This window comes from Amblyomma americanum, chromosome 1 (genome assembly GCF_052857255.1).
Source record: "Amblyomma americanum isolate KBUSLIRL-KWMA chromosome 1, ASM5285725v1, whole genome shotgun sequence".
NCBI classification, from domain to species: domain Eukaryota; kingdom Metazoa; phylum Arthropoda; class Arachnida; order Ixodida; family Ixodidae; genus Amblyomma; species Amblyomma americanum.
The window spans coordinates 446395886-446415582 of record NC_135497.1 but is presented as its reverse complement, the minus strand read 5'-3'; the positions used below and the strand labels follow the sequence as shown (position 1 = coordinate 446415582).

Below are 19697 nucleotides of genomic sequence, written 5' to 3'. Positions count from 1 at the left end.
AGCTGACGATGCGCACTGCTAAATGTGAAACGAACGGCTTTTTTTCTTTGCATCCTTCCTCGGGACCGAAACGAATGTTGTGCAATGGCTCGATCAGATCGATTCCGCAAATCCGTTCTCAGATGCATAGAGCGTAGCCATAAGTGTTGTGTGCTAGGTCGTAGGATGTTTACAGAAAAGCGCAATGTCCTTCGATGCAAAAAGTCTCCAGGGCCTCTGGTGGTGTATTTTTGTTTTACTTGCTTTACAGCGCTTTTATCTAAGGCAAAGAAGTTGGTTTTGTTAGTGTAATATAAAACAGAAAAACTTGACGAAACGTATCGGTAGTTATTAACACAATTTGCAGCATATTTGCTATTTGTCCATTCATCAAGCACCCACTAAGTGATGTCATACCCGCTGCTAAAAACCGCCACTGTATGGTGACACCGTCAGCGCCACAAATTTGTTTTTGCGAGCTAATTAAAATAAAAACCGCAGTATACGCGGTACGACCGATGCTAATAGCATCACTATAACTCATTCTATGCAACCAAGAGGCAAAACAATGCACTGATTATGCGTTTCGGGGCCGCTTTAACGCAAGTGAAAGTTCGGTCTTCGAGGCTTGCCTCGACATAATAATAATAATTGGTTTTTTGGGGAAGGAAATGGCGCAGTATGTCTCATATATCGTTGGACACCTGAACTGCGGCGTAAGGGAAAGAATAAGGGAGGGAGTGAAAGAGGAAAAGAAGAAGGAGGTGCCGTAGTGGAGGGCTCCGAAATAATTTCGACCACCTGGGGATCTTTAACGTGCATTGACATCGCACAGCACACGGGCGCGTTAGCGTTTTTCCTCCATAAAAACGCAGCCGCCGCGGTCGGGTTCGAACCCGGGAACTCCGGATCAGTAGTCGAGCGCCCTAACCACTGAGCCACCGCGGCGGGTTCTTTCTTTCTTCGTGAGGCGGCGCTCAGCATCCCTTATAGTAATCAGGCTGCCTGTCAGGTATTGACGCGTCATAGAGCGCGCCGTTCGTGGCGCTGCTCACCGCGGAGCCGCTGCAGGCGCTGGTTTTAAAAGGGTCCACAGAGAGTGCGGTGCGGCGGCGTTGGGATTGTAACGAAAGGCTGTGGCGACTTGTTCGAATCATGTTTCTCTTTTAGCTACAACGCTGAAACATTCGGAGAGAGGTACTGAAACTGCTTGGCAAAAATATAAAATCTCAGAGCGTAAAGGTAGTTGGTAATACGTTTTACTCTATTGATTTGCGATTCAATCATGTTGAGTAAGGAAAATGGCAGAATGAAATAAAGAAGGAATGATATATCTCCCCGAGAAGGCATTTTTCGAAACTGCCAAGTAGCAGTACCTTTCAAGTCGTAGCTCTACTTTTCGCAGGCTAAGCTGTCATCGTTACGGCAACTAGTAAAGATTTTTCTCTGTGCGTGGCAGACGGCAGGTACGATTGTTTTAAGAAGCGAAAATAACTCCAGTCGCAAATGCACGGCGCAGCAGCTGATGCCGAGGTATTTCGGACGTTCTGCCTGGTCTTGACTACAACCAGGCGCTAATAAAACAAAGCAAAACTAAAAAAAAGCGCTTGAAGGAAAGGAGGCAGATAAAATTGAAATCAAGTCCGCTTGAGCACGTCTTGAGGCGCAGTCACCGTAAAGGCCGAACCAAAAGGCAGCGTTTTTTCGGCGCAGCATCAGCGTTTATTTTACCGTCGTTGTCGCTTCAGGCCACAGAAGAGGGCGATCAAACACACGAGGGCATACAAACTGATTGTCCAGATGGGCTTTAGGTGTGTTTTGTTTCGTTCACTGTTGTTCCGCTCGCACACGAGATGGTTTGTCTTCCTCGAGCGTACAAATGTGGTTGCGCTACAATGCATATTTCTTATGTCTGTAAATAAGTGTCAATACAAGCAAATACACAAATTATAGAAATGTAAATGGCTATAAACACAAAGTTGTAATGTATATAGCAGCGGACACATGCAAAGTATTGTACATGCTATTGCTGTAAAGAGTTGTAAATATATGTAAATAAATGCACGTGAACGTCCCCTTCTTTTCTACAAATGAGCTTAAAATTTCCCACACTTCGCACAAAACGGAAAGCAGCAGCTGTGCTTGCCATAATTGACTGGTGCCATTTTAGTGCTGCTGCGAAGACACCTCATCAGTGTCGCGGACCACACCATTTATCCTCGCAAAACAATTTTCGTTAATCATGGTGCCACGAAACAAACAAACATAACAACTTACAACGCTCTAGTTATCTGGCAAGGAACAGCATCCTCAAGTGATAGGCGGAGCGAACGCATGAGGCCACCTCTGCAAACGGCGAGCAAAGCTGCCGCTCCAGCCGATTGTCGTTGGAAAAAGCGCTGCGCCGCGGATGAATCGAGAGCTACGCAAGAAGGGGTACGAAGCAGGAATCTGACAGACGCGTGGTGTATGTCTGTAGTATAGGAGTAGGAGAGATAACGCTAGCACCGCGCGACCGTTGGCAAGCATGACGCAAGCAGTCCAACCATCCTAGCTGTTAGCGCCGCAGCGCAGCAACTAACTGAAGTGGGGCGTACCGGCGGCTCCCATTGCGAAGCGGGCGATGCGGCTGGCATTGTAAAAATGGAGGAGGCGCTGGCTTTGCAAAGCTTATCTAGAGGATTTAGTTATACTGTGCCGCCAGACAGTCGATGACTGGCCAAGGTCCATGGATTGGCCGCGAGCACGCCAGCGAGGAAAGCAACCGCTTCCGGCGTGCTTAGTTTCGTTTTTGAACCGTCACTTGCGCGTGCTCTCCTCGTTGCCGTGCTGGAAATGAACAGCAGCCGCGGAAAAATTTGCATCGTCCACGAGCGCACTGAGTGTCTTTTTGGAAATTTTGCGAAACTTTCTCAAATTGCAGCTTGCTGTTCGCTGATGTGAAAGCATACTTAGAATTCCATCGGATATTTATCGCTACTATTGTCAACCATATAAAGGGGCAATAATATTTGTATGCGCAATTTCATGTATCTGCCAAAGCTGTAAGAGCTAAAATCAAACATTTTTCATGCACTGAGCAAAAAAAGAAATGGCCGCCAAGGTCCTATCTTGCAAATCTGCCAGCATTCATGGGTCCATCGCAGGGCTCGGGTGACCGATACGCAAGTGCCTCTAGCTCGACGTTTCTTTCGAGAGCTGTCTTAATGCGTTTCGCCAACAAATACACCGCTCCCTGCATCTTCGGTAGCAATGTCAACCGTGATGCGCAAGAGCGCCACCTGAGAAAGCACTTCAAAACAGGCCCACTACGCCTGTCGCGACACCAGAAATTTGTTAGGTGCCGCCCACACGCAGTGTGGCACGGGCCAGAACATGGAGGAGGGGTCTGTTACTTTTGCCCCCGATGGTACATAATATACATCATAGCATAAGCCATGGCCGGTCTGGAGAGGAGCGCGCTCGCGCCGCCGCCGCTACTCGAGCCACCATTACTAGATTCTTTCCAGTTCTCAAACTGTGGAGCCCGCCTGACGCCTTTCTGTGGCGCGCCGCGTGGAGGCGCGCGCGACGGCGTTTGCCCGGCAAGGCGTCGAACCGGCCGACCCCGCCGGTGTGGGCTGCGAGCGGCCACGAGCGGCAGTGTGTCCGCTTGGCAACGTTTGCGCTCGTATCCGCAGATGCGTAGTGTTTGTGCACCGTGCTTGCAACCGCATAAATCATGCCGCGCTGTTTCGTGCCAGGTTGTAAAAGCGGTTACGGTTCTGTGCGATCTGCGGGAGAGAAGACACATTTTTTTCAGACCGCCCCGCGACGCTGAACGCCTTCAACTATGGGAGCGCGCAGTACCAAGGCTGGACAAAAAGCTTCCAAGCTCGTGTTCCGTTTGTGATCTTCACTTCCAGGATGACGACATTTTGAGGGTCTTCGAGCACAACATTTCCGGTGAAGTGGTCACGATACCGCGCGACTAATGGGCGCTGAAAGACAACGCCGTGCCTCGCGTTTTCCCGAATTGCCCGAAGTATCTTTCTAAACCGACACGGAAACGTAAAGCACCTTCTCGCAGACTCTCCTGCAAAAAGCAAACGCCGAAAAGAACAAGGTGAGCGTACGAGTGCAGCATTCGGAGATAGCTACGACGAAACAGAAAACGGCGTGTCGCTGGAGGGTACTGAATCTTTGTTTGACATGCTGGCTCGGTTAGCCAAAGGGGGACAAAAACTTGAAGGTTGGTCTCTTGATGTTGCCGAACAAACGGCTCTATTGTACAAGCTCAGCATAAGAAACAATATTCCCCGTGTGGAAACGTCCGTGGCGCTGTCGGAAAACCTCGATTTGACCGTGTGTGCAAATGGTCGACTCGTGCCACGTAGTGTCTACGCCGGGAAGCCGGGCATTGAGTTGAAGTCATTTGATGACTTGAAGTGTTTGATACAGTATCTGAAAAAGCTGAGGCTGTGCCAGGGATGCCCTGCTAAAAAGTACCCCAAAATCACATCATCAGTGGTGTCAACAAAACAAGGTGAAACGTGGAGGCGCAACACATGCACTATATTGAGCCTTAATGCTACATGTGCTCAATGCCGGACCTTGGACAAGCTTTTTTTGCAACGGACAAAGCAGCAAAAGGACTGCAAGAAAAAGCAGAGGGCCTGCTTGAAGTCGGTGCGACGCAAAGCAATTCGTGCAACCTCAAGGCGAGAAAAACTGAAAGAAGAGCTTGTTTTGATGAAGCGGAAGCTTAGCGCAATCCCGGAGGAGACAATTGACAGCACCCTTGGTGTTCTTCCAGCCAGAAAGCAGTTAGCCTTCAAGACAGCTTTCATGGCAGCGAAAGCAAAGTCAAGAAATGGGAGGCGGTATGATGCCGAGTGGCTGATGACATGTCTGCTACTGCATATCTCAAGTCCAAAAGCCTACGCTTTAATTGCTGACATGCAGCTGCTACCGTTGCCATCAAAGGCTCGCCTTCGCCAAATAATAAAGGGAATTCCATGCAAATATGGTTTCAACCAAGTTGCACTGAACAGCATCAAAGGCCATTTCTGTGATAAAAGCCATCTAAGACGGCTAGGAGTATTGCTCCTCGATGAGGTAAAGTTAAAGCAGGGTATCTCCTTCAATAAAGCCTCATGCAAGATGTATGGATTCGTGGACAATGGCGACGTTACAGCACCAAACGCAAATCAACTTGCCGACCACGCATTGGTACTGATGTTCGTGCCTCTGTTTGAAGACTGGGTGCAACCAATCGCAAGCTTTGCGACAAAAGGAGCAGCACCCGGAAAAGTTCTTGCAGAACTCGTAATGAGTGCTATCCTGGAACTTCACAAGAACAATGCGTCAGTCCTGGCTGTGATCAGTGACGGGGCTGGTAACAACAAATCTATGTGGAGCCAGTTTGGAGTGTCAGGCAAAATGGATGCACCTCACCACTTTATTGAGCATCCATGGGAGCCATCGCAAAACATCTACTTCGTATGCGATGTGCCACATATCGTCAAGTGTATCCGAAATCACCTGAGGAAGCACACCTACGCAATGGTAAAGAAAAAAGCATGAGCAAATGTTCAGTGCAGTTTAACAGTTGGATTTTGTTTCTTCTAGGCAGGCGACCTTCGCATCAATTTCCGGCATTATGTGACCCTGTATGAAGCAGAGAAAAATAAGCATGTGCGAGTTGAGCCAAAACTGACCGAAGCACATGTTGCCCCTGATAACCTGCGCAAAATGAGCGTCAGACTAGCTACACAGGTAGATCTTGTTTTTGTAAAAGCATGCTGTTTTTATTTTCTGTCCTTATATGTGAAAAAATGCAATTCTTTTTTTCTGCAGCTCTTTAGCCGTGGGACGGCTATTGGAATACGCGTGTACAGGGAAGCAAAAGCCGCTGGCTTAGAAGATTCAGAAGGCACTGAGGCCTTCACAAGAATGCTGAACGACGTATTTGATGCGCTCAACATCAAGCTTCCATTTAGGGGAATCAGGCGCCATTCCAAAGAGATAGAGGCAAGCAGCTCAGCTGCACTTCCTGGAGCCTAGGCTTATACTATTACATACGCCTTTGCGTGTCCGCATGGTTTGATTATTCACAATTTTTTTCAGATCATGAAGCAGTTCCTGGAAGTCTTGAACGTGACTGAGCGAAATGCAGTTGAGAAGGGCACAAGGCTCTTTGCCTCTCAGCTGACAACGGAGTCCCTACGTGTCACATTGATGTCGATGCTAGATATTATCAATTATCTCTTCGACAGGGGCGCATATTACGTACTCACCGCCAAGTTTAACCAGGACCCGTTGGAGGTAACATGAATTTTTTCACTTTTAGTTTGGACTTTAGAGACATTATGCACTTTTACTCAAATGCTTGTGATTTCTCTTTCAGCGGCATTTTGGCCTCGCTCGTTCATTTGGAGGTGATGAGTCGCACCCTACCGTCATGAACTTCTCGCAGATATTTCGCCTGCTGAGCCTGTGCACGCCCATCAAGACAGCACTACGTGGAAGTGTTCAAGGCGAACCGAATGCTGTGCTTGTCAGTGTAGAAGAAACATTGAAGACTGCTGCAGAGGCTCATCGATCAAACAAAGCTAGCTTGCGCAATGAGATTGAGGCTAGGCTGTTGGAAATGACAACGTTTCCATGTGTTACCCCTGACCAAATGAGCGATGGGCACAGCTACTTCAGAGGTTCACCAGATGACAGTGTTGTTTATTACTTATCTGGGTATGTTGTACACAAAGTAAGCAATCGCACAGAGTGCCAGTTGTGCCTGCATGACATTGGCTCAGCAGCTCCTGTCGTCGGTTCTGACGCGTACTTGACCAGGTATCGGAGCTTTAAGGAAGGCAGCCTGAGGCACCCCAGCATCAAGATGCTACACTTCGTGAGGGTTGTAAATGAATCAGTGTCACTTTCTCTTGATGAGGAAGGTCTCTGCGGGGACCTGTTTTGGAAGGTCCTGAACGAGCTGGGTTGTGATCAGCACAAGCCCACGTTCACGTGCCAAGTGCTATATTTTTTCATTGTCACGCGGATGCATTTCTATGCCAGGGATGTCAACCGGCGCCTTCAAACCCGCGAGAAAGTCGCCATCGCCAGCAAAAAAGCTCGTCTATTGTGAAGCAATGCTTAACAGTTTCATTGTGGGTGCGTCCTTTGTGCCTGGCGATAAAGGCTTTTCATGCTACTGAGAAAAGGCAAGTTTCTTTGCTTTCCTTATTTTTCATTTTGAGTAGTATATGCATGCAAACAACGGCAGTGAATGAGTTTCGGGGCAGCATCGCTGCTGGTGCTTTCTCCTGTTCATTCCGTCAGTTATAGCCTCGCCCCAATGTTCGAAGAGGTCCCTAATTATTGTAAAAATCTGAGGAGCAGTGCATGACAATTTCAAGGCAAAGAATGCCATCTATAATACACAAACCGGCAGCGCTAGCGCAGGGCACCGGGCTAACCGTGGCCGCCACGCCATCTGGCGAGCGGAAACGAAAATGGGCCACACATCGACGGCCGCCGCGGTGGGGAGTTTGACAACTGAAGACTCGAGCCCGGCCGTGCATGAGCATGGAGGAAAAAAAACTTTTCCTTCCTCCATGTGCATGAGCATGCAGCGGGTTTTATATCCCCGCAGGTCCCTAGCTCCCCAACCGGGAAATCTCGGCACTGGATGAGTATCCAATCAGGGATCTCTCAAGCCGAGTTTGGTTGCAGCCTGCCGCATTCCCCTCGCAGCGGATCCGGTGATGGGAACGTAAAGTTGAGTGATGGGGCCCGCGCTCTGATGGCGATGTCTATGATGTCACCGTGAAGCTGGTCTCACGTGCAAGCGAAAATTCTCACGATTCCTGTCGCCGCGGCGCCAAAACCCGTTTTGACCTGGCGCGGCAGCGCGGCGGGACAGAGCGAAGGACAAGCGTTTCGGTGCAGGTGGGCTGGAAACGCTGATTGGTCAAACAAAATGTGACGTCACGCCTAAAACGTCACGTGACGTCATGGTCACGTGACTTTTAATGACGTCGTGTTTGGTTGGGAAGAGACATATTTTCCCTAGGTTTTTCTCGGAATTCCCCACGTTTTTGACAGCGCGCGCGGGTTCAAAAAGCGCACCTGATGCGCCGCGCTTTCACACACTGCATGCGCGTTTCTATATTTTTATTATATATGATATCCTTGAACTGCTGGTGTATTATTTTAGTGCGCTCGAACGGCGCGCTTCGTTGTGCATTTATTATAATCGCCACTGCCTGGCGGACCCGATACAGCTTTTGCAGACCTGAGAGGTTAAACACGTACTATCCATGCAGAGCCACGCAAATGCGCCTACAGGTGACCACGCCCGTCTATCAGCGCTCCGTCGAGTGCCTGCATTTACAATCGAGTGCTGTAGGACTATGAACCTGACCTAGAGCATACATATTATAATTTTTCCTTGTATTCTACATTCTCTACATGCAGAAGACTACACTCATAGCTTTCGTTAGTGCAGAAATTTCGTACAACCGTGTCAAAATTTGGCGGTCCGGTTTTTTTCTGCACGACGTTTTGGAGGAGAAAAGCATTGGGTCTTTGAAGGACGACAGTCTATATAAACTCTTATTCACTGTGTCGTCGTACCTATCGTAATTAATGACGACATATAAAGGCTTTTGATACAACTCTCGTGATTTAAAACAAAACTGTTCGTTAGCACTAACCCGCGAAAAAATATTGCGCGCAATCATTGGCCACAGCCCGTTGCTGCGTAATTTTTGTTTTGTGCGGATTTTCTTTTATAATATGACAGCTGCACGCGATAGCTTATATATATAGTTGCGCAGCCGACCACTGCAGGTACCAGTAAACACGTACCCCGTTTAGAATGAATTTAAAAACGCGGTCGGGAGTTGGAATTATTTGTCCGGGACGCTGCGGTCAAAGTTCGCAGTTTTGAAAATTGAAACACGGAAATTTTTGCTCATAGCTAGTCACTCTTGCATAAGTAAATATCTTATTCCTACCCATCATCCCCTTGTCAAAACACATATATTAATGAGAAAAACGACCCATTTGATGCAATTAAGTTCACAGTCCTACAGGGTGGGTTCCACAACAAAGAGAGCAACGGGAGTCGTACTTTATTTACAAATTTGTAACAATTCCTCACGGCATTAATGAAAGTCCGGGTTTATTGACCTCCATCGCCCCTTTCAGTGCCAGTGCTGACCTTAGGAGTGCCGGCGCGTCAAACCTCGGTCGTTTGCCGCCAGCGGCATCTTTTTCAAGCTTCGCTGCCCGTCCGCTTACACAAAGCTCATAATTCATCCCCCACCCCTGTCTTCCCAGTTCGACGTACCACCTTGTCGAGCGGGGTGCAATTGAAGAACCAAGAACCCTTTATTAAATGCTCCTGCCATTCACCTTTACCCCCCCACAGGACACTTTCGCGAACTCGTATGTTTTGCCGCCTTTTTTCTTTTTCCTTTGTGTGTGTGTTTCATGCACAGTGCACGTGTGTGTAGTTAAGCTAACTGCGCCGCTGATTCCGCCTTCACTATTCGTACCGAAGACGCTCCTGGAACGTCTCCTGCCCTGTCTGAATTTATTGTTTATTTGTTTGCTCGTTTTGGCCGGCGGCACGGGCAGTACATGCATCTATGATTCTTATCTGCTCCGGGACTCCGCCAAAGTCTGTCATTGTTGCTTTGAGGGCCCGGATGCCCTCCCTCCCCTCGTTATTCCTTTTTTCCCCCGAGCTGGCCTCCCGCGCAAGCTCGCTGGGCGGCAGGGGACAAAGCGTTTTTCTTTTTCTCTTTATTTCTTTCTCCTTTTTCTAGTATTTTTCTTTTGTGCCCATCAAGGGTTCTTGGTTCTTCAATTGCACCCCGCTCGGCAAGGTGGTGCGTCGAACTGGCAAGACAGGGGTGGGGGATGAATTCAGAGCTTAGTGTAAGCGGGCAGCGAAGCTTGAAAAAGATGCCGCTGGCGACAAACGACCGAGGTTTGTCGCGCCGGAATTCCTAAGGTCAGCATTGGCTCTGCAAGGGGCGATGGAGGTCAATACACCCGGACTTTCATTAATGCCGTGAGGAATTGTTATTAAATTTGTAAATAAAGTACGACTCGCGTTGCTCGAGATCTCTTTGTTGTGGAACCCACCCTGTAGGACTGTTAACTTAATTGCATCAAATGGGTCGTTTTTCTCATTAATATATGTGTTTTAACAAGGGGAGGTAGGGATAAAATGTGCGCGCGGTGGTTATTAAAGCGAATTCGTATAAAGTTAACGGTCTGCCCAATGTACTGCGTACTGCACACACTGTATCCTAGGAGGTATATTACGTTGCAGAAATCCCAATCAGAGTTGTCATTAATTTTCCATTTGAATCCTGAAGCTGTGCTTATTTCACAGCTTGATGTTTGTAATGTGTTTGCAGACCTGGAATCTACTTTTTCCACAAGGTGGACACCCCAAAACCGTCTCTTTATGTGACTGAGTGTATTAGAATGTTTCGAATGTTTTTCGGTCGTCTGTAGACTGCATGAGGGAGAGCAGTGAAAATTTTGGCGAGGCGCTAGCTCGCTTTGTTTGAGAATGTTGAAATGTTTTTTTGAAGATTTTGTTTACGTACGTTAGGCGGCTGGTTACTGGTGAAGGGGAGTACGAGATTTGCCTGATGGTCTGTTTGCTCGCTGTATCGACGTCACTCCAGTATTTGCTCTCGGTTGGGTTTAGATGTCCTTTGAATGGCATCGTCGGCAATGGCGACGGGTATCGCTGCTTAATGAGGACTTCTTGCATGCGTTTGGAATTTTTTACGAAGTCTTCATCTTGGGAACATATTCCTTTAGATCGATGTGCCTGAGAGTATGGGATGCTTGTTTTAGAGTGACGAGGATGGCAGCTTTGGAAGTGTACGTATTGTTGACGGTCCGTCGGTTTACTGGTGGTGAGTGAGCTTTCGTTTACCAAAATCTCAACATCTAGGAAGTTAATTGTGGTGTGGGCGCACGTGTAAGTGAAAGATATGTTGGGGTGGACGAGGTGTGTCAGTCCAAATTAAAAAGATGTCATCCAAGTAGCGTTTGTATAGGGTGGGCTTAATGGGACAATCTTTCAAAAATTTACTTATTACTATGCATGAAGATGTTGACGTAGGTGTGGGCCATCCTTGTACCCATGGCTGTGCCGTTAATTTGTGAATAGTGTTGATTGATGAATTCGAAGTTGTTATATTCGAGTACGATTTTCGACAGTATTTATAAAACACGTGGAGCAGGGGAGCATCAAATCACTGATCGAAGCGTATGAACGAAACAGAAAGGAGGAATCCCCTGCTGCACGTGCATTAGATATGTTGTTCACAGCAACATCTTGCATGAAGCTGCAGGGAAGAGAAAACTCGATGAGACGTAGCCAGTTGTACTTGAGCCGTCTACATCGAAGGATTCACCACCGATCCTCTCACCAGGTTTCGTGAAGCTTGCGCTTTATCGTGCCGGTTTACCACTGTCCTTCTTGCTAGTGAAGCGATTATTTTTTTAATGTTCTCTTTTTGCCCCATTTGCCATCTGCCATTTTTGATCGTGCCATCTTCTGGGCAAGTACTACGTTTGAGGTTCGAAAAAGATGCATAAGCGATCACGACCTATGCAAACAATAACAAAGACGAAACACGCTACAAGAGCACCACTAGCTGCATATCTGCATATCGCGCGCACACGTGCGACTGATTTTCGCTGACGATCGGCCGCTCCCGCTGTATTCAATTAGCTGTGTCGCCAGATCGTCTGTCGCGAGGCGCTTTCGCTGTGCCCGCATGACCGCTTGTCTTGACCTTCCAGGGGAATTGCGCGTTGCTCGCGCGCGGCTTAGCCCGAAGCCGGTAAACCGGCTGGCCACCGCCACATCTGGACCTGGTTTGACTCAAATTGGTCTCAGCCGCGCGCCGCGTCTTGTTCGGTTCGGGCGCGAACAATACGCGAGATTCAAAGCGCTCGGCCGTCTCTGTCTCTATGGGGGGGGGCACTTGACCCCAAGGGCGCTCCTTTTCAACACCACCCCGCCGTCGCCCGCCTCCGATTGAACAGGCGGGTGGTTCAAAGGGGAGCTGCCGCGGAGAGGCCGGGCAGCTCGTCCTAATGACAGCGCAGAACATGCGTCACTGACAGCCCCCTTCCTTTCGCCGTCTTGTCCATCGTGCGTCGCGCCGAGCCCGACAAAGAAAAGGCAGTCACCCCCCCCCCCCTTCCCCTTCTGAATCGGGGGGCGGGGGGCGGAAATTCCGCAAATAGTTTCCCAGAGGCATCCTTTTTTTTTTCATGGGGTCAAGAGAAGCAAGCTTACACTGCAAAATTAAACCTTGTCTTTCTCTTCCAAATGCAATTAACTAGGAGTCCTGTCCAACCATTCCAGCTTGTTATGGGGGCACCCCCAACCATTTTTTATTTCCGTGTAACTCGCAGCCCTTCTTCACCTTGGTCATTGTAGCCGCTATTGTTTCTCAAGTACCATGCAACATCTTGTTATTAGCAGTTGCTAATTCAAGCCTTCTGCAGGGTTTGAAGGACCTTTTTAATTGGAAATGAGAACATGTGCACAGGGTGGAAAGCGCGTGATCTGCCAGGAAACACTAAAGCGGCCCCGAGAAGGGATCTTTATTAAGGATGCCAGCCATCTTGGGCCTCTCCACTTGGCAACGACGACAAAGCGTGTGCGGTCCCTATGGTTAGGCCCCAGCTGTGGAAGCCATCCTCGGACACGACCATGACCTTCGACATCTGATGTTTTTATTTAAAAACACAGGGACCAAAGTCGTGCTGTATGCAGTGCGATCGCCATGTGGTTCCATAATCATCCACCTAGCCCGGCTTTTTGGACGGATTCAGGAAACGACTGAAAAGAACAAAAGTAACGAGCAAACAAAGGTGCGCTGCATAAAAGTTAGAACGCAAAGAAACGAAGGCGCGCTGCGCTGGGATAATGCTGTAGCGAGGTCTAATATGTAAATTTTCATGGCTGGCGTGGATTTCCACAAAGCGCAAGTAGTCGCTACGGAGACAAACAAAGGCGCACTGGAGCTGGGTATGTATCATGTTTAACTGCGCAAAGAAACGAAGACAGAGAACAAGAAGGCACGACACGAGCGCAGACTATCAACAGATTTTTTCTTCAAGGAAAAAAGGCCTATATATGCATCTTCATCCCGCGAAAAACATGCTAAAAACCCGAAAGCGCAAACCCTATCACACACCATCTTGGCACATGTAACGTGATGCCACTGATCACAACCTGAAAGCAATCTCCGCATCGTCAGAGACAAGATACAAAACAAACAAACAGCGAACTCACAGGCACACTCCTGCCAAGCTAGCGCTCCACACCGCCTGCTTGCGCTAAAGAAACTGCGCAAAAAAGGTATCTCCCCATCAATGAGGCCTACAGATGGTGATGCTACACAGTCATCTGATTCCTTGATCTGGTAGGCTTCCACCAACTCCCTGCAAACCTGATCCCTGTGTTTAAACAAGACGCTGGTCTTGTTCAATCGTGGGAAGCAATCTTTGCACTCTTTGCAGTGCAGGGCGAGATTAGAGGAAGGTGCGCTCTTCAACGACCTGCGATGTTCTGCTAACATCTCGTTAATACATCGACCCGTCTGGCCGATGTACTTCTTCCCACACGAGAGGGGGACTTCGTATACGACTCCAGTCTTACACTCTGTGAGCCTGGTTTTCTGTCTGTGCGCTATCGAGCACTCAGCTCCAGCACGATTGCTCTCAGGCTCGAGCTTCTTTCGCACAGCACTACAAATCCTTGAAAGCTTATTCTTTGCCATGAAAATCACGTCCGCCCCGTATCTCGCCCCAACTTTTTTGAGCCGGTGTGAAATTACATTCCCTGAACGTTCAGGACAATCATATCCGAGCGCAACACTTGGCAGCATGTTGTGTCGGGATTTCTACAGCGACATTTGAGCTCACTCAAGCTTTCGGATCCTTTCTTGGTGAACAATTCCGCAAGTGTGGTTAAGTACCTGTCTGGGTTGGATAAGAAAAAGTACTCTACCTTCAGCATCGATGTGGAGGACTTATTTTATTCGCTACTCCATGCTCAGCTCATGCAGAGAGTGAAAGACTGCATTGTAAAAGACAATGACGAGTTGGTGTTCGTGGCGGGGTGCGGGGGTTTCCATAGAAAGTTTCCTGGAGCTGCTATCATTTTACCTAGAGTCAACCGTTGTTGGGCGGGGCGAAAAGGTGTACGTCCAAAAATCGGGTGTGTGCATCGGCTCCCGTGTGGCACCCGTTTTGAGCGATATTTACTTGAGCAGGATGGATCAAGAACTGGCACAAAATCTTGCTGACCTCGCGCTAAAAGTGTTCCGTTACGTCGATGATTTTTTAATCATTCTTAAGTCGAACTCTCCCAGGGCAGTTCCGGACGTCGTCAAAATCTTCAAAGATACAGGTAGTGGCCTGCGATTCACCTTCGAACTACCCAGCTCAGCTACCCTACAGTTTTTAGACCGACCGCAGCGGTGGCCAAGTGGTTGAGCATCCGTCTCGCATGCGGGAGGTGCGGGGTTCGATCCCCAGTGCCGCCGGGTACCCACCGGGGATACAATGGGTACAAGCTTTTCCCTGGTCTGGTGCTCGGCTTATTTAGGGTGAAATGCTTGGGAAATGAGTCTTTGACCCCACCTTGAGAAAAAGAAAATACCTTGTGTCAAGGCGTATTTGGCCATAGATGCCCTTGCGCCATAAAAAAAGTTTTTATACCTCCGGATCCATTATCTAGAGAGCAGGGTCTGTTGGGAATATCACCATAGGACAAAAAAAAACCTCTCTTGAACGTCAGTTAGGGGCATTCCACACTCGTCAAGGCGGGTATAGCGACTTCATGCTTAAAAGAGCTCTTGGGAAATCCTGTACACACAGAGCGGAGGCTAGCTTCCTGGGGCAGGTACAGAGGCTGAAAGAAGCCGGGTATCCTGATCTGAGTTGGCTCAGATCTCCGAAAGGATCCTGTTCAAAGGAGGGAGGCCCATGCTAGTAAAAAAGAGGACGGTGGACGTAGACAAGTGGTGTGGGCATTCCATACATCCATTGAATTTCACACCGGCTCAAAAAAATTGGGGCGAGATACGGGGAGGACGTGATTTTCACGGCAATGAATAAGCTTGCAAGGAATGTTATCGGCGGTCGCACGTGCATGACAATCCTTTCGACATGCGTGACGATGCCCACCGAAGGCATTTCAGGCTGTCGAAGGGACTTGTACGCTGGCTAAGCGAAGAGCGCGGAACATGCGTCACTGACAGCCCCCTTCCTTTCGCCGTCTTGTCCATCGTGCGTCGCGCCGAGCCCGACAAAGAAGAGGCCGTCACCCCCCCCCCACCCACCCTTCCCTCCTGAATGGGGGGGGGGGGGGCGGAGATTCCGCAAATAGTTTCCCAGAGGCATCCTGTTGTTTTTTTTTCATGGGGTCAAGGAAGGTGGCCCAAGCAGTGTGAGGCAACGTTCTCTGTTCATTCTAGAGAAGCAAGCTTACACTGCAAAATTAAACCTTGTCTTTCTCTTCCAAATGCAATTAACTAGGAGTCCTGTCCAAATCCATTTCAGGTTGTTATGTGGGCACCCCCAACCTTTTTTATTTCCGTGTAACTCCAGCACTTCTTCACCTTTGTCATTGTAGCCGCTATTGTTCAAGTACCATGCAACATCTTGTTATTAAAGGACCTTTTTAATTGGAAATGAGAGCATGTGCACAGGGTGGAAAGCGCGTGATCTGCCAGGAAACACTAAAGCGGCCCCGAGAAGGGATCTTTATTAAGGATGCCAGCCATCTTGGGCCTCTCCAGTTGGCAACGACGACAAAGCGTGTGCGGTCCCTATGGTTAGGCCCCAGCTGTGGAAGCCATCCTCGGACACGACCATGACCTTCGACATCTGATGTTTTTATTTAAAAACACAGGGACCAAAGTCGTGCTGTATGCAGTGCAATCGCCATGTGGTTCCATAATCATCCATTTAGCCCGGCTCTTTGGACGGATGCAGGAAACGACTGAAAAGAACAAAAGTAACGAGCAAACAAAGGCGCGCTGCATAAAAGTTAGAACGTAAAGAGACGAAGGCACGCTGCGCTAATGCTGTAGCGAGGTCTAACATGTAAAATTTCGCGGCTGGCGTCGATTTCTACAAAGCGCGAGTAGTGCCCACGGAAATAAACAAAGGCGCACTGGAGATGGGTAAGTCTGTATACAAGCACGAGTTTTTGTCTCTACCAGCGATTTACTAGCTCACACCGCGCGATTTTGATGTCTGGCGTCGATTTCGACAGAGAGGGAATACGGGCACGAAACGGGACGCTCGCGATCTGCCAGGAAACAATGAGGTGGCCCTAAAGAGGGCCGTTTGCAGGAGCACTTCAACCGCGACCTGCAGCGGCGTGGCGGCGCGGTGAGCAGTAGGCCCACAGTGGTCCGTCTTGTGCCCTTTGGCTCCGCACCGACGACACCGGTGCACGACGTACACCTCTCCTGGTCTTGCCCTTGAAGCCGACGCTATCCCTGGTCCGTAGATCTTGACGAGGGCCGCGACGATAATCTTTGACATCTGGTCGATGCCCCGGTCTGCGGCAAACAAGGACAGCATCGGCTCGCCAGAAGCATCCAGGAAACGATGCTGCAAAAAAAGTTACGTTACAAGCGCCGCAATTTGGCGAGTTCTGCACGAGAAAACTTGCGAAAAACGATGCTGCAAAAAAAGTTACGTTACAAGCGCCGCAATTTGGCGAGTTCTGCACGAGAAAACTTGCGAAAACGTTGTTCAACCCTTACCTCGTGGTTGAGAACGTGCACGCCAGACAAGCGCTTCATCGTGGCTGTCAGACGGCGGTTCAGATGGCGACGCCGGCGGTCCTCAAACCGCACCTTATGTGGGTCGTCGTAATGGAGTTGCAAAATTTTGAACACCAGCACGACGTGCTCCTGCAGCAGGAAAACGAGGTCCTGGAATGCGCAAGGCATGTAGGTAAGCGGTACAGCACTTCATGAAGCGAAATTTGAGATAAAATGCGTACCTTTATGTCGCTGGCGATTTCTCGCGGGTCAGCGCCTTTTGGGGGTCGTCGCAATGTCGTGGAAGCAAGAACTGTACAGAAATTTCAGCTGGCTGCGCCGACGAGCGCACCACGCAAAAAAAAAAAAGCCATACCTGGACAGCTTCCGAAACGCGCGCGCCGCCGCCTACGCTCACGAAGAGAATGCCCGCAGACCACGCACGCCCGGCGGCCGGCCAGCCGGCCCTAGCGATTCCCTAGGCACTCTAGGGACAGGCCGAGAGAGGCGCGGCGAACCCACGTCCGGTTGAGAACGAGGGAGAAGCAGAAAAACGTCACGGAGAAGCGCATCCCATCGACCAATCAGCGTTTCCAGCCCACCTGCACCGAAACGCTTCTGAGCGAAGGTAGGGTGGCTAGGCGAAAGAAGCGTTTGCGGGTCGGTGGGCTGGAAACGCCGATTGGTCGGTGGGATGCGTGTTTGCGTGACGTTTTTTCGCTTCGCCCTCGTTCTCAACCGGATGTGGGGTCGCCGCGCCTCTCTCGGCCTGTCCCTAGAGTGCCTAGGGAATCGCTAGGGCCGGCCGGCCGGCCGCCGGGCGTGCGTGGTCTGCGGGCATTCTCTTCGTGAAACTAGGCGGCGGCGGGCGCGTATCGGGAGCTGTCCAGGTATGGCTTTTTTTTTTTTTTGCGTGGTGCGCTCGTCGGCGCAGCCAGCTGAAATTTCTGTACAGTTCTTGCTTCCACGACATTGCGACGACCCCCAAAAGGCGCTGACCCGCGAGAAATCGCCAGCGACATAAAGGTACGCATTTTATCTCAAATTTCGCTTCATGAAGTGCTGTACCGCTTACCTACATGCCTTGCGCATTCCAGGACCTCGTTTTCCTGCTGCAGGAGCACGTGGCTAGTGTCGTGCTGGTGTTCAAAATTTTGCAACTCCATTACGACGACCCACATAAGGTGCGGTTTGAGGACCGCCGGCGTCGCCATCTGAACCGCCGTCTGACAGCCACGATGAAGCGCTTGTCGGGCGTGCACGTTCTCAATCACGAGGTAAGGGTTGAACAACGTTTTCGAAAGTTTTCTCGTGCAGAACTCGCCAAATTGCGGCGCTGGTAACGTAACTTTTTTTGCAGCATCGTTTCCTGGATGCTTCTGGCGAGCCGATGCTGTCCTTATTTGCCGCGGACCGATACCACGTGGCGAGAGGCCGGGGCATCGACCCCAGTGCGCCTTTGTTCCTTTGCAGTGGCAATTCCAGGGTAAAAGTGGCCACGATAATTCTGCCACTACAATCTGCCCTTTAGGATCGCTATCAGCTGTAACGGTAAGTCCAGAAGTTCCGACTCGCGCATTGTGGAAATCGCGCCTGGCCTAAGTGTCCAGCATTCACCCAGTGCAGTGCAGCTTTGTTTAATTCCTTAGAGACTTCTCGCGCTTTGTCGAAATCGACGGCAGCCGTGAAATTTACATATTAGACCTCGCTACAGCATTATCCCAGCGCAGCGCGCCTTTGTTTCTTTGCGTCGGCAAGCGTTAGAAGCGCGCGCCGTCTCGCGCTTTGTCCAAGTCGGCTCTAAAACTCGCGCTAGGCCTCGTTGCCTGGTTGACAAAGTGCACGGCTTTGTTCCTTTCAATGGCAAGCCTCTGTCACTACAGTCGGTGGCCTTAATTTTTATGATCGCCGTCAGCTTCCACAGCAAGTCCAAGAAAAGTTATGACGATCGCGCGGTGTGGAAATCGGCGGTAGAGACAAAAAACTCGTGCTTGTAGCTGCAGACTTACCCAGCTCCAGTGCGCCTTTGTTTATTTCCGTAGCGACTACCCGCGCTTTGTAGAAATCGACGCCAGCCGTGAAATTTTACATATTAGACCTCGCTACAGCATTAGCGCAGAGCGCCTTCGTTTCTTTGCGTTCTAACTTGTTTGCTCGTTACTTTTGTTCTTTTCAGTCGTTTCCTGAATCTGTCCAAAGAGCCGGGCTAGGTGGATGATTGTTCGCCGTCAGTGGAACCACATGGCGATTGCACTGCATACAGCACGACTTTGGTCCCTGTGTTTTTTTAAATAAAAAACATCAGATGTCGAAGGTCGTGGCCGAGGATTGCTTCGACAGCTGGGGCAAAACCATGGGGACCGCACACGCTGTGTCGTCGCTGCCAAGTGAAGAGGCACAAAACGGCTGTCAACCTTAATAAAGGCCCTTCTCGGGGCCGCCGCAGTGTTTCCTGGCAGATCACGCGCTTTCCACCCTGTGCACGTGTTCTCATTTCCAATTAAATAGGTCCTTCAAACCCTGCAGAAGGCTTGAAATAGGAACTGCTAATATCAAGATGGTACTTGAGAAACAATAGCGGCTACAATAACAAAGATGAAGAGGGGCTGGAGTTACACGCAAATAAAAAAGGTTGGAGGTACCCAGATAAGCTGAAATGGTTTTGGGTGGGAGTCCTAGTTATTCTATATAGGTCTCAAATAATGCATATTCAGCGTTTATCAAGGTTTTTGTAGAAATATATCAAGAACATTAAGCAGTCTAAACGAATAAGAGAACCATGGATCACGCCAGAGCTCAGAAGAATGATAAAGAGCAAAAACAAGTACCATACCTTTTTATATAATCGCTCTCTTTAATCTCTTATTAAAAAAAAACAAGAAACAATCTAAATGCTGA

General features: G+C 49.4%; 1 protein-coding gene and 2 pseudogenes across 1 annotated transcript; all 3 read left to right on the top strand.

Moving 5' to 3' along the window:
* Window positions 1-3689: 3689 nt before the first annotated feature.
* LOC144115949 (uncharacterized) lies at window positions 3690-5590 on the top strand (annotated as a pseudogene).
* LOC144125663 (uncharacterized) lies at window positions 5549-6469 on the top strand (annotated as a pseudogene).
* Window positions 6359-7145, top strand: LOC144125654 (uncharacterized; the record flags this gene model as incomplete). The annotated part of the gene is made up of 1 exon (XM_077659246.1): window positions 6359-7145. A coding segment is annotated over one exon (747 nt), but the record flags the coding sequence as incomplete, so codon positions are not given.
* Between the last annotated feature and the right edge of the window lie 12552 nt (window positions 7146-19697).